This window comes from Lemur catta, chromosome 3, assembly GCF_020740605.2.
Source record: "Lemur catta isolate mLemCat1 chromosome 3, mLemCat1.pri, whole genome shotgun sequence".
Lineage (NCBI taxonomy): Eukaryota > Metazoa > Chordata > Mammalia > Primates > Lemuridae > Lemur > Lemur catta.
Genome location: NC_059130.1, coordinates 97,858,026 through 97,872,657, shown reverse-complemented (window position 1 = coordinate 97,872,657; position 14,632 = coordinate 97,858,026). Strand labels below are relative to the sequence as shown.

The following is a 14,632-nucleotide window of genomic DNA, read 5'->3' as shown; positions in this document are numbered from 1 at the left end:
AAATGGTGGGGTTTGTATGCATTTCTCAGGCAGCACAAGTTGGAGGAAGCCTTGCTGTTTTCAGGCCAGTTCATGGATGCTTTGCAGGCCTTGGTCGACTGGTTGTACAAAGTGGAGCCACAGCTGGCCGAGGACCAGCCTGTGCATGGGGACCTTGACCTTGTCATGAACCTCATGGATGCCCATAAGGTAAGGGGTGAGATCTGGGCTACATGAAGTACAAAGCTATAGGGTCTTCTGCTTACATATGCCTTCTGCTCTGTGTTAACCATCTAGGGGAGAAAGCCTGACAGCCTGTGTCTCTGCCTGTCAGAGAGGCGGCTCCTTATTCTGTGTGTTTAGACAAACTGTTGCTGGAATCCTGCATCAGTCACAAAGAATTTACCAAAATTGGTTTGATTCAGATTTGGCAATGTGCAAACTTCACTTCAAGGTTCCCCCTCTTCCTGCTTGTCTCTCTCAGTTGAGTCACAAAATAAATTTAAATTCAGAAGGAAATCCTCAAGATAATCTATTTTTACTGACTCCTAAAATGGAAATGAGTGATTTTGTAAGCCACTTATGAACCTAACAATCCTAATAACACCACGCACACCAAAATTTAGTATAATCTACACCTGTCATGTTGAACCGCGTGATATCTTCCTGTTTCAGCACAAAGCATTTAACTTTATCTTGAAATTACAACAAATTCTTATTTTTTGCACAGCAGATGTATTCTTATTTTATCTTGGTAATTCTGAAATGTTAATATAATTATTCCCATTTTACAGATGAGGAAATTGGAATTCAAGCAACTTATTCAAAATCATATAACTCACAAACACCTGAGCTGACATTTATTTAGAGCCACATCTTCTGGTTTTTCTTTCTCATATGTCTGCCTTCCTCTGTGCATGAAAGACTCTTGATTAGAATCTACCAAGAAACTGATTACTTTCTCTGTGGTTTTGCTTCTTGCACTTCAATTTCTCAAACTAATTCTATTTTCTTTTCTAGGTTTTCCAGAAGGAGCTGGGAAAGCGAACAGGAACTGTTCAGGTCCTGAAGCGGTCAGGCCGAGAACTCATTGAGAATAGTCGAGATGACACCACTTGGGTGAAAGGGCAGCTCCAGGAACTGAGCACTCGCTGGGACACTGTGTGTAAACTCTCCGTTTCCAAGCAAAGCCGGCTTGAGCAGGCCTTAAAACAGGTAAGAGACATTTGCTGTGCCACCCCAAGGGAGTAGGTCTGAGCAAATTCATTTTAGTGTATTAGGATCAGTTCCAGCCAGTCTTGAAATAAATATAATAAAGTCAAAAATTGATACTCTGAATGTTCTATAAGACTGTCACACTCATTTGTATTAGCGAAAAAAGGAATTCAGTTGATTTGCAAAGATTGCAAATGAAGGGTGACTTTGTGGCACTTTGATAAGGCCATCAAAAGCCTGTGGTACACTAAAGAGTTCAGTCCTAGACCGTTTCCCTGGCATGCGCCAGTGTCTAGGACTTCAGCTGTAGAGAGAGGTTCAATCTTTCATGCTTGGTTATTTCAGGCAGAAGAGTTTCGGGACACAGTTCACATGCTGTTGGAGTGGCTTTCTGAAGCAGAGCAAACGCTTCGCTTTCGGGGAGCACTTCCTGATGACACAGAAGCCCTGCAATCTCTCATTGACACCCATAAGGTAATCTTTCCATGGGGTTCGGACCCATGCTACCCACCGCGGTGACCCATGGCTCCCCACCAAATGAAAGTAGCTCTTGCTTGGAAATATCAGACCTCACATGAAAAGGAATAAAACAAGAATGAGCCTAGCTCATTGGTTTAGCAGGAATGAGAGAGAAATGATTGGTGGTTTTTGTGACACCTTAAACATCATTTATTCATTCATTTTTACTAAAGGAACACATGTTATTTGTAAAAAAATTTGAAAACATGGTATCATATAAAGAGAAATGTGGACTATTTCATCTTCCTTACTCCTCACCTGTACCTGCCTTTGTTTGACTTTCCTTATGTTATTAGCTTTGGCCTCTGAGCTGATCCCCCAGAACCACCTACCAAGCTATAGAATATAATGCAGTATCTGGGGCCTTGGTTTGTTTGGCCTAATGAGGTGGGAAATGTTGTTTCCTTTTTTTAAGTTTTGTGTTACCCACTCAGAGATTTTATTTTATTACTTTTTTTTAGTGACAAGGTCTGACTTTGTCACCCAGGCTAGGGTACAATGACACGATCATAGCTCACTGTAACCTCAAACTCCTGGGCTCAGGTGATCCTCCTACCTCAGCCTCCCAAATAACTAGAACTACAGGTATACTCCACCATGCCCAGCTAATTGTTTTTAATTTTTTTGTAGAGACAGGGTCTTGCTATATTTTCCAGGCTTGTCTCAAACTCCTGGCCTCAATCCTCCTGCTCCAGCCCCACAAAGTGCTGGGATTACAGGCCTACCTAGAGATTTTAATCTTTTGTCATTGTATTCTGTTGTGGGTATTTAAAAAATATCATGATATTTTATAGCTGTCATTATATTTTTCCAAGACAAATGTGTTTATAAATATGGAAATGAATAAAAACAGGATTAAAAAAGGAGAGAGAAACAAACGAGCTCAGAATATAGGAAAGGGGTCATTCCTCTGTGTGTCTGTAGTCTCTGTTGTCATCTGTAGCAGAGTCATTCTTTTGTAAACCCCTCGCCTTCCCACATCTTTTAGAACTGGAAAGAAAATGCCAAAGACACCTAAATACCAGCTTTTAGAAGTCTGTGTCAACACGTGGAAGAAAAAGATACACTGAAATTTTCCCCCTTTAGTGTAAACTGACAGTGCTGCTGAAGTAGATTTCTTAAGATTTTGTTTTCAAATCTCTTTGTTTAGGAATTCATGAAGAAAGTGGAAGAAAAGCGAGTGGATGTTAACTCAGCGGTAGCCATGGGAGAAGTCATCCTGGCTGTCTGCCACCCAGATTGCATCACAACCATCAAACACTGGATCACCATCATCCGAGCTCGCTTTGAGGAGGTGAGTCACAGTTTTAGAGGATGACTACACACACCCAGTAAAATGCAGTTATAGTGATAAACTACTACAAAGCTTGCTTTCTTTTTTCTCCCAGATAAGTAATATTTGGTCCACTGTGAATATCTCAACAAAAATTAAGTTAGCATTTTAGTAAAGACTGTTTTCTTATAATGTGCAGCAATAGTGACTTCCAGTGGACATGTCGTACATAGTGTTTCCCTCCTTCCTAAGAAGTCCTATGTTTAATAGGAAGTACAGTTGGCCCTTGGACAACATGTTCTGAACTACACAGGTCCACTTATACTTGGATTTTTTTCAATAAATACAATCAACCTTCAGTATCAAAAGGTTCCACATCAGTGACCAAACTCAGATCAAAAATACAGTGTTCTCAGGCTGTGAAACCCACTTATGTGGAAGGCTGACTTTCCACATCCGCAGGTTGTGCAGAGCCAGCCGCAGGACTTGAGTGTGCATGGATTTTCCTATCCACAGGCTGTCCTGGAACCGGACCCCCATGGATACCAAGGGACAACTGAACTCCATTTGCTTTTAAGCGAGCTGATTTCTTATTCTAGCTCTTATCCCAGCTTTGTTACTGGGGTAAGAATGAAGCGTTTTGACTGCCTGGGTGGTCTCTCGTCTAAAAAGTCATTGTGAGGATTAGATGAAAAAGGGCTTTGGAAACAAGATCTGCCTGACTGAAAAAGGCCATGGTTTCCTTCTTTTTCCACAGGTCCTGACATGGGCTAAGCAGCACCAGCAGCGTCTTGAAACGGCCCTGTCAGAACTGGTGGCCAATGCCGAACTCCTGGAAGAACTTCTGGCGTGGATCCAGTGGGCTGAGACTACCCTCATCCAGCGGGACCAGGAGTCAATCTCTCAGAACATCGACCGAGTTAAAGCCCTTATCGCCGAGCATCAGGTATCTTAGCCCCACCGTGTGGTCACTTGTGTTTCCTGTGTTGGCCATGGAGCCCATTACCTTTGTCCCATGTCTTAGTTTTAATTGCTGCTTAACATATTACTACAGATTTAGCAGCTTGAAACAGCACACACTTATCTCACAGTTTCCATGGGTCAGGCATCTGGGCATGAGTTAAATGGGTCCTCTTCTTGGGGTCTCACCAGGCTGAAATCAAGGCAGCAGTCAGTACTATAGTATCATGTGGAGTTCAGGGTCCCCTTCCAGGCTCATTCAGGTTGTTGGCAGAATTTAGTTCCTGGTGGTTATAGGCCAGAGATCTCCATTCTCTTGCTGGCCCTCAGCTAGGGGTTGCTCTCAGCTCCTAGAGGTCCCCTCAGGTCTTAGCAGCACAGCCCTCTCACTGCATTTCCACAGTCAGCAGGAGAATCTGTCTGAGGTACTATATGGAGTCTTACAGAATGAAATGTAATCAAGGGAGTAAATATTCCATCATTTTCACAGGTGTTGTCCACATTCAAGAGGAGGGGATTATACACCAAGAGTCTTGGGGCAGCCATCGTAGAAGTCTGCCTGCTATACCCTGGGGTTTTTGTTTGTTTGTTTCTTTGTTTGTTTTTTGACCATCTGAGCCCAGGGCCCACTGGCCTATCCCAATTACACCTGGTTTCAGAAGGCCCTCTTGCATGAACCCAGAGATTGGCTAAGATAATACATCAGGCTAAACTGAATGAAGAAAGCTCATTTGAGCTATCTTCATAATATATCCTTAGAAGACAAATACAGTTTTTAACCATGATAATTTACACTGATTGCAAGCATGGATCTTGCTTAGTTATACTGCAGACAATATGGTCTTTTTAGTTTATATAAATAATGTCCCTAGCAAGTGAGACCTCCCTATCCAGACAGTCCCAACTTACAATGGTTCAACTTAATATGTTTCAACTTTGTGATAGTATGAAGGCAACACACATTTAGTAGAAACCGTACTTCGAGTACCTATACAACCATTCTGGTTTTTACTTTGAGTACAGTATTTGATAAGTTACATAAGATACTCAAAACCTTATTATAAAATGGGCTTTGTTTTAGATGATTTTACCCAACTGTAGGCTAATGTAATTGTTCTGAGCACTTTGAAGATAAGCCAGACTAAGCTATGATCTTTAGTAGGTTACGTGTGTTAACTGCATTTTTTACTTAAGATATTTTAAACTTATGATGGTTTTATCAGGATGTAACCCCATCATAAGTTGAGGAACATCTGTCCTTCCTATGAGATACACCTACATTAACACTTTCCCTCCTGAGACATTACCTTCCTATTCAAGGCCAATCCCTCTCCTTTCTGTTATCCCCCTCCCCTCTGTGCCCTCAACCTCTCCCTGCCTCCTCTTTCCTCAGTTACCCACCACAGAAGCCTGTCATGTGTCTAGAACACCTCCCTTTCTTCTGCCTGCTACATCTAGCCAATCACCAGGGTTTGTCCTACATTCAAAATACTTATTGGCTCCATCTTTCCTGCCATGGCTGTGTTCCTTACCATGTTCTACCTCAACTACTGCATCAATTTCCTGACCTGTTTCCTCACTGCTGATCACTACCCACCCCACCCCACCCCCAGTCACTCTGCCTTCTACACTGAAGTCAAAATGATAGCTTCCAAGCAAAGATCTGATTGTGTCTCTTCCCTGGATCAAAATCCTTCAGTTGCTCCCCATTGCTCTCAGCAGAAAATCCCAATCAGCCTGACACAGGGCCCTTCTTGATCTTTCTCCTACCTACTTCTGCAGCCCCACCTCTTGCCACTCCTCTGAGGGCATCTTCTGCTCAGCCGGTGGGTGGAAAGGTCTTGGTCCACAGCACTGTCAGGCGTTCCTGGCTCTGCCCAGGCTGCACCCTCAGCAGGGACTGCCCTCCTGCTATTTGATTAATTCTTCATCCCTTAGCAGCTCAGCCCCAGCCCTGGCCTCCAGGCAGCTTTTCCTGCCATTGCAGGCCATGAGGTACCCGTCCCAGGCCTTCCCTTGGCACTCTGTGTGGCCCTCAGTGCTCTTCTTCGTTTTTATCACTCAGCTGTGAGCTTCTTGAAGTCAGAGCCCACGTCTTACTCCTTCAGGTCTAAGGATAAAGTGCCTTGCTCAGTCAAGGTTCTTAACAGGAATGAGGAAGTATGCAAGGGCACCGTCACTTGGTCAGTCTGTCATGGGCATGGCCTTTGTTAATAAGAAGTTATCTGCCTCCAAGAAAACTCTCAACTCTTTTTCCTGTTTTTTGTGTTTAACAGATGTTTATGGAGGAAATGACTCGCAAACAGCCTGATGTGGACCGGGTCACCAAGACATACAAAAGAAAAAATATAGAACCTACCCATGCACCTTTCATCGAGAAATCCCGTAGAGGTAGCAGTGTGTTTCCATCTTGCTGTATTAAGATGCTTTATTCCTGCTGGTTGAAGATGAGCACTTTCCAAGAGCTGATCAAGACATTTTTTTTTTCCATTTTAAAAAGCCATATTGGATTTGAACCAAAATCTCTTTTTTTGAAACTCACTTTTCTTATGCTGACAGACAGTAGCTATATTCCATTTTCTTGGATTAGTATAAAATGACGAGGTGGTTAAGCCTGTTCTTTAACAGTGACCTTTCCATCTTTTTGGTCATCAGCACTAGCTACTTACATTTAGTTTGTGCTAATTTAATCAAAATAAACAGCTCCTGTGGAATCCATTGCTTTTCTAGTTGGATTGACATGTCCTCAGTTCACTAAGGTAGGACAGAATTGGCTGGAGATATGTAGGAGACAGATCAGTACCTGTTGGCTAGAGAGGAAGATCGATGGTTTTGGAATTAGTACTCCGCCATATCTAAATATTGCAGAGTCCCATATTTCTTTTCTCAGTTGCTAACTGGATCATATTTATAAAGATCTCCTCAGTTTAGACATACAGCTATTTCTCTTTGTGGACTGACAAAACCTCCTATTCTAATCTTGTGATTATTTTTCCTTTTAGGGAAGTCCTTGAGTCAGCCCACGCCTCCTCCCATGCCAATCCTTTCACAGTCTGAAGCAAAAAACCCACGAATCAACCAGCTCTCTGCCCGCTGGCAGCAGGTGTGGCTGTTAGCACTGGAGCGGCAGCGGAGGCTGAATGATGCCTTGGATAGACTGGAGGAGGTAAGGCCCCACTGAGTGGCCTTCCCTGGGGGGAAGTGTTTCTGTCAAAACACAGCCCTTCTGAGGCTGTCTTACCTGTGTGCTTTGACCCACTTCTTCAGAAGTAGAAACAGACCTTTTTCTTTGAGGCTTCTGGGTAAGAAAAGACACATTTGTAAAAAAAAACCACTCACAGCAGAGTAGGCTGAAGCATCTGGTTGTAGAGAGCAAGAGATTAGCCAGTCCCTGGGAGGGACCTGATCCTCCTCAGCACCTTGCTGAGAATTAAGAACATAGGAAATTCATCTCCAGATGTGTAGCATAGCACAGAAATGACCGTTATTGATCACTTTGTGTAAAGATGTGTGCCATACAATTATGAAACAAAAGTAATTTTTTATGATCTTATTATTTTATTAGTCTTCACTAGCTCACAAAAAGCAAGTCTATTTTGAAGTGTCATTACACAATATAAAAAATATATAGTACTATACCTCCCACTTTTCAAAACAAATCTCTAATATCTTTTATATTTCTTTATTTTTGCATATCAAAGCAGCTATGCCTGGAAGTGAGTGTTCTGTGTTTGTTTGTTGTTATTTCCGTAGGTCAGTTGAGTTGTAAGCATATTGGATTCTTGGCACTTTTTTCCCCCCATTCCTTCCAACTTTGGAGTTTGAAAGACCAGGGGGGGAAACTGCTGCACTGTTTAAGTCATTCTGAGTATATATCACTAATGTAGTCCAAGTAGCTGGAATCGCCTTGCGCACTGCAACAGGTCTGCTGTTTTCTGTCAAGGCCAAATATTTAACATGGAAGTCAGATGGGCAGTTTGCTCCCTTTGGTGCCATTCCAAAGAAACATGCTTGGGTGCAGGGTTGTGTTCCTAATGCTTCCATTCAGTACTGAAATTTTCTCATCAAAGTCTCAGAAAATAGTGGGAAGCATGAGCCTCCTGATGTGGGCCCTATGTGTGATTATAGTGCAATGTAAGTGATGATGCTAAGAACCTCCCTTCTGGGGTAGAATCTATTCCCTTACATCTAAGAGGATGATCCTTTCAAAAGCCCAAAGGGAAAGCAAGGCTGGCTTCACCCATTCTCATTCTACGTGCTCTGTATTTTTCATGGTGGTTGTTCAGTTACTGTTTCTCCTGCTACTCCATTATGCTGCAGCTTTTGTAAATAGTCATGGCTTTAAGTGAAGGAGCCAGATTGTGCTCTCACAAAAGTGGCAACATGTAGATATCATTGTTGGTGCCCTCTGGAAGGCCTGCATGGCTTCACTGATGTCTGAAAGTTTTGGTATGCTATGGGCAGCTTTGAGAACCAAAACAGTAGGTCTTACTGATACCTTTGATTTCTGTCTAGTTGAAGGAATTTGCCAACTTTGACTTTGATGTCTGGAGGAAAAAATATATGCGTTGGATGAATCACAAAAAGTCTCGGGTAATGGATTTCTTCCGCCGAATTGACAAGGACCAGGACGGGAAGATAACACGTCAAGAGTTTATCGATGGCATTTTAGCATCCAGTGAGTCCAGTCATAATTCCAAATGTCATACCTGGATTCCTTGCACTTTGTAGATGCTATAATATTCTGGCTAAACAGTCTTTGTGAAGTTAAAGGTGTAACCTTGGAGAAGAAGTAATGTAACTGCTTACTAAAAATGGTCTCATTTTGAAGGAGAAAAGAATCTCATCTCACTGGGAATAAAAAAAGCGGGTCTGTTTGATACATTGGGGCAAGATAAACACGTTTGAGCTATCAACAAGGAGCTGCTTTTGTGAATGATGAGGTTCTAAGTAACATGTTTTTTAAGAAAGCTTTTCATAAAAGCGGTTTCTTGCATCTGTATAACAGCTTACAAAGTGTATGATCTGCTTTACTTTTAGCAGAAGAAATAATTGAGGCATAAGTAGTTAAGTGACTCACCAAGATCACAAAGCACTTCTCACAGTTGTGCAACTAAATGTGGGCTGGTCTGGGGAGGCCTGACTGTGGAAGTGATGGTTGAGCTGAGATGCACCCACGTGAAAATTTGTGGAAGAGCTAGAGGCAGAGGGCTACGGAGACCGAAGGCACACAGCACTGAGATGGGAGTGAACTTGCCACTTTCCGGGAATGGAAAGGTGAACGTGGCTGGAGTGTCAAGACCAAGGGAAAAGAGTGGAAAGAGATGAAGTTGGCAGTAGGCAGCAGGCAGTTAATGCAGGGCCTTGTAAGCCATAGTGAGGAGTTTGAATGTTACTGTAAAGGTAGTGGCTTCAGCTGGGAAACAATATGATCTGATTTATGTGTTTAGTAAATCACTCCAGCTACTATAAATATTCACACTTCTCTTTGGAAAGCAATTTGTTAGGAATCTAAGATGGTAATCTAAACAAAGGAATAACTTCATACTATTTCAGAATGTCACTATTCTGAAATAATCTGAACGTCCAATACTAGTAGAGTGGATAAGCAAATTCTTAAGTTGAGTGGTAGATCTGTGGGTGGTTATAATATTACGTTTTTGCATTTTGTGTGTCTGAAACGTGAAATACTACCTTTTTTTTTTAATATATAGGGGGTGGGATGGTCTATAAGAAAAAACACCAAAAATGTAACTGAGTGGTCTCTGGATGCTATATTTTTATGTGATTTTTTATCTTCTTTATAGTTTTATCTCCTAGCTTTTGTGAAGCAGACATGCATTTGCTTTGCAGGAAAAATCAAGGCATAATTTTTTTTTTTCTTTCAAGTATTTATATAACCACCAACCAAATAAATAAGCCTTCTTAGTTAATGTTTCAAAATGTGATTCTTTTTCTCCAGAGTTCCCCACCACCAAGTTAGAGATGACTGCTGTGGCTGACATTTTTGACCGAGATGGAGATGGCTACATTGATTACTATGAATTTGTGGCTGCTCTGCATCCCAACAAGGATGCTTATCGACCAACAACCGATGCAGATAAAATTGAAGATGAGGTATAGGAAATAATTGTATCTTGAGTACATTTTTGACCGTAGGTTCATACTGTCCTAAATTTGGTTGGGTGCAGTTATCATAGTAGCCCTCTGACTTGTCTGTTGGGAGGTGATTATTTGGAGTTCTGTTCTGGGATCTCCTTTTGGATAGCATTTCAAAGAGCCCTGGAGGATCTTTGGCTCTCGAGCTCTAGCTTAGTCTAAATGGATCACTCAAGTGAGTCATGTCTGTGTGGAGCTCTAAAGTTTGCAGAGAACCATTCCAGGGTGCCATACTTATCCTGGTTCAACTATGTTGCTTAGGATGAACTTGTCTCAGTCCTGAGTGTCCTACCTCAGAATCCAGGGAAGTGGTCTTCACATGTAGTATTTAAGGGGTGAAATGTAATGTTTCAGATGGTGTGTACCTGCCATGCTTTTGCGTAGTTTAAAACTGTATCACATTGAAACTAGCAAGTTCATTAGTACCGCATAGAAATCCTAGCATCGTTGATAACAGATCTTGGGAAGGGAGAGGCAATGGGGCAGTTCTTGGAAGTGGCCTTGGAACATACTGGGTCTGACTTGTAGAAAATCCCAGGCCCCTAGGTTGAAAGTGAGATCAGTTCATAATTTGCTTTATTAGTCATTTGATTTCGATACATGCATATTAGCACTTTTCTCTGAAGGAATTTTGAAGCAGGATAGAAAAATGTGTTGTATAGCTCTAGCGGCGTGATTTGGCGACAAGATGTCTAATAGGAAGTTCTCAGCTCCCAGACATGGGTCTCTAGGCTTCTTGCCTCGAAAGCGCAGCAGCAGGCATCATGGGAAGGTGAAGAGCTTCCCCAAGGATGATCCGTCCAAGCCTGTCCACCTCACGGCCTTCCTGGGATACAAGGCTGGCATGACCCGCATTATGCGGGAAGTCGATAGGCCAGGATCAAAGGTGAACAAGAAGGAAGTTGTGGAGGCTGTGACCATTGTGGAGACGCCACCCATGGTGGTCGTAGGCATGGTGGGCTATGTGGAAACTCCTCGAGGCCTCCGGACTTTTAAGACTATCTTTGCTGAGCATGTCAGCGATGAGTGCAAAAGGCGCTTCTACGAGAACTGGCATAAATCTAAGAAGAAGCCCTTCACTAAGTACTGCAAGAAATGCCAGGATGATGAGGATGGCAAGAAGCAGCTGGAGAAGGACTTCAGCAGCATGAAGAAGTACTGCCAAGTCATTCGCATCATTGCCCACACCCAGATGCGCCTGCTTCCTCTATGCCAGAAGAAGGCCCACCTGATGGAGATCCAGGTGAACGGAGGCACCGTGGCCGAGAAACTGGATTGGGCCCGGGAGAGGCTGGAGCAGCAGGCCCCTGTGAACCAAGTGTTTGGGCAGGATGAGATGATTGACGTCATCGGGGTGACCAAGGGCAAAGGCTACAAAGGGGTTACCAGTCGTTGGCATACCAAGAAACTACCCTGCAAGACCCACCGAGGGCTGTGTAAGGTTGCCTGTATCGGGGCATGGCATCCTGCCCAAGTGGCTTTCTCTGTGGCACGGGCTGGGCAGAAAGGCTACCATCACTGCACAGAGATCAACAAGAAGATCTATAAGATCGGCCAGGGCTACCTTATCAAGGATGGCAAACTGATCAAGAACAATGCCTCTACCGATTACGACCTGTCTGACAAGAGCATCAACCCCCTGGGTGGTTTTGTTCACTATGGTGAAGTGACCAATGACTTTGTGATGCTGAAAGGTTGTGTGGTGGGAACCAAGAAGTGAGTGCTCACCCTCCGCAAGTCCTTGTTGGTGCAGACCAAACGCCAGGCTCTGGAGAAAATTGACCTTAAGTTCATCGACACCACCTCCAAGTTTGGCCACGGCCGCTTCCAGACTATGGAGGAGAAGAAGGCGTTCATGGGACCACTTAAGAAGGACCGAATTGCCAAGGAAGAAGGAGCTTAATGTCAGGAACAGATTATACAGCTGGTGGGATCTCAATAAATGTTGTTTTCCAGTGGAAAAAAAAAAGAAAGAAGAAAGAAAAATGTGTTGTATAGTTACTTGAGAATTTCTTTTCATGCCTTTTCTCTCTTAATGTCTCAATTATTTTACTTAGAGCAACATGTATTAATTTGAAACAAGATAAATGCATATGTCAAAAGCCTGAAATACCTAAAAAATGGATAATGATTAGCTTCTCTGTTTATATGTAAAAATCTTTGTTTCTCTGAATAGGAAGTCTTTTTCTACACTTTTCTTTTTGTTCACAACCAATAGGTCACGAGACAAGTGGCTCAGTGCAAATGTGCGAAAAGGTTTCAAGTGGAGCAGATTGGAGAGAATAAATACCGGGTAAGGAAGAGAAAAACCAGTCCTTCGTGGTGGCTGCTTCCCGTATAGTCTGCTTGATAATGTTCCTGATGATTGGAGGCCCAGAGCTCGTAGGACTTGAGATGCGATCACTCTTTGGCCCTCATCTCTATAGATGCCAAATGTCAGATGTCCCGTTCATCTGAAAACTAGTGCCATATCCAGACTGTAGCTTTTACTTGAGTGTTGAGATAGGAAACATTTCAGAGCCATCACTTCACTACCGACCAAAGTCTTAGGGAGATGAGGCATCTTTGGAAACAATCTAACGACTATATCTATATCTATATCTAATGACTGACCACTCACCCCAATGCGCTGGTCTTCACGAGCCTGACTGGCTCCCAGGCCATAGAGGGCTGTGACAACTGTGTTGCAGCCTCAACAGATGCGGTACCTGCTCTGAGCTGAGCCACATTGCAGCCTAGGAGCACTGGGGAGATGCCAGGCTCAGTGGTCCTCCCTGGAAAGCCATGCTAAATGTGGCCATAACTGACTGAACTATACTTGTGTTTTAGCTTCTTTTGGAACTAGTGTCAGGGGCATAGAAGGAATCTAAAACGGGACTTCTAAAATACATTCAGCAGCTCAATTCTCTAAAGTCCTGAGAAATATCTATGATTGCCAAAGACAATTTAGACGGCCATGTTAGATTACAAAGTTGTATACACTGAGTGAGAAACACGGAAAAATCCACTTTCCGTTAGTACTTTGAAAATGTCCCCCAAGTACACCAAATCCACACCATGCTATAATTCGCTGAGGAGCACTGGGTGAAATCTGCCTTGAATCCAACCCAGGGCATTTACTTAATAAAGCTACAGATAATCTTATGTTTATTTATTGGGTTCTGTTTTATTATTTTTTTAATTATCTATGAGAGAAATAAGTTAACAGCAATGTAGTGTGGAAAGTTAGGCCTTCTTAATTTGTAAAGCCACATCCCTATAGCAGGAGCTTGGTAAGAATACATTCAGTGTATGCAGCTCTGCCGGAAGACTAGTAACGTGATAATATGATTTCATTCCATAGTGTTAATTTGACAAAATGTTCTCTTTTTTCCCCTCCATTTCCTCCATCCTTTACTCTTACTGTCTGTAGTTCTTCCTCGGCAATCAGGTACAGTGTGCCTTGCGATGTTCTCCTTCTCAGTGGATATGGTCTGTGTAGCTAATACTGCCTGGTCTTTGCTGTGGGGAGAGGACGTAATCTGAAGCATGCCTGGGTCACATCTGGTTGTCTTACCAAATGGAGAAACTGCTAACAGGGCCAGTGTTGCAAAGCTGTCCTAGCAGCAAAAGGATATAAGTACTTTTTTTTCCTAAAAGGAGATGAATTTTCTATTTAAAATGAGATTGGCTAAAGATGATATTATGGACTGAGCTATGAGTGATAGGGTTCAGAGGAAACTGAGGCTATGGGTGTCAATCCATGCCACTTCTAAAAAGAACCTGGTCTTTTGTTAGAAGTCAGTTTATCAAACAGCACAGTTCTAATTTATATCAGAACCTTTTGACAGTTAATACAAATTTTGTAAAGTACAGTAATTTCCTAAAGTATTTATACTTTAGTACTGTCTGTTTAAATATCTTATTGTTTTATAGTTAATTGTAAAGTATTGGAGAAGTGTAGAAATCATAAATGGCTGTGGCCTGAAGTTTGCTGATTATGGCTACCCAGCCAACATCTAATGGGATCATGTTAGACTTGCAAAAAAGATTGGATGCTTTGACTCCACTTGGTAATGCTAACCTTTCAAATCTCTTTGAGTGCTCTGGGGTCCTGTGTCTTCACATGTGGAAGGAAGTTGCATGAGTAAAATCTGTCTCTCTGATATGAAATTAGAAACATTTAAGAGTTGATTTGAGGTCCTCTAACAATGTTAAGTTCCAGGCACTGTAGTAGTCACTAATGACAGTAATGTTCTGGGCCAGTGGGAAGAACAAGGGATAGAAAAATCTAAAGATGGGAACAGTCAAATGGGCTTTAAAAAAATCATTGCGTAAGAGTGTGTGGTATGCCTATTTGCTGCTGACCATGTGCAGGTACTAGGGTACCTTTGAAGGGTACTGACGCCCTTTCACTACTTCATTAACCAGAAGAGGGTCAGATGAGTTCATTCTAATGCTGGGAACAGAATTACAAAGTTAATTTTACACACAAGGCACCTGAGGCCTCAAAGATCACATGCCTGGCTGTCATCCAGGTAATGTCAG

At 42.5% G+C, this 14,632-nt stretch overlaps 2 protein-coding genes across 8 annotated transcripts in view; both read left to right on the top strand.

The window, feature by feature from the left end:
* The window catches only part of MACF1 (microtubule actin crosslinking factor 1), a 314,885-nt gene that overhangs the window by 283,336 nt on the left and 16,917 nt on the right, over positions 1-14,632 (top strand). For 5 of the 7 annotated variants that reach the window (XM_045548189.1, XM_045548188.1, XM_045548185.1 and 2 more), the window contains 11 exons: positions 30-189; positions 1,000-1,194; positions 1,540-1,668; positions 2,864-3,007; positions 3,744-3,932; positions 6,223-6,337; positions 6,949-7,112; positions 8,462-8,624; positions 9,909-10,063; positions 12,324-12,398; positions 13,518-13,535. In XM_045548189.1, coding sequence (XP_045404145.1) covers positions 30-189; positions 1,000-1,194; positions 1,540-1,668; positions 2,864-3,007; positions 3,744-3,932; positions 6,223-6,337; positions 6,949-7,112; positions 8,462-8,624; positions 9,909-10,063; positions 12,324-12,398; positions 13,518-13,535 — 1,507 coding nt within the window. The remainder of the gene's footprint in view (positions 1-29; positions 190-999; positions 1,195-1,539; positions 1,669-2,863; positions 3,008-3,743; positions 3,933-6,222; positions 6,338-6,948; positions 7,113-8,461; positions 8,625-9,908; positions 10,064-12,323; positions 12,399-13,517; positions 13,536-14,632) is intronic. The other 2 variants (XM_045548191.1, XM_045548192.1) reach the window with 1 other exon arrangement.
* On the top strand, positions 10,772-12,074 carry LOC123635720 (60S ribosomal protein L3-like). The gene is given in 1 exon segment (XM_045548193.1): positions 10,772-12,074. A coding segment is annotated over 1 exon segment (1,215 nt). The 5' UTR covers positions 10,772-10,793; the 3' UTR covers positions 12,009-12,074.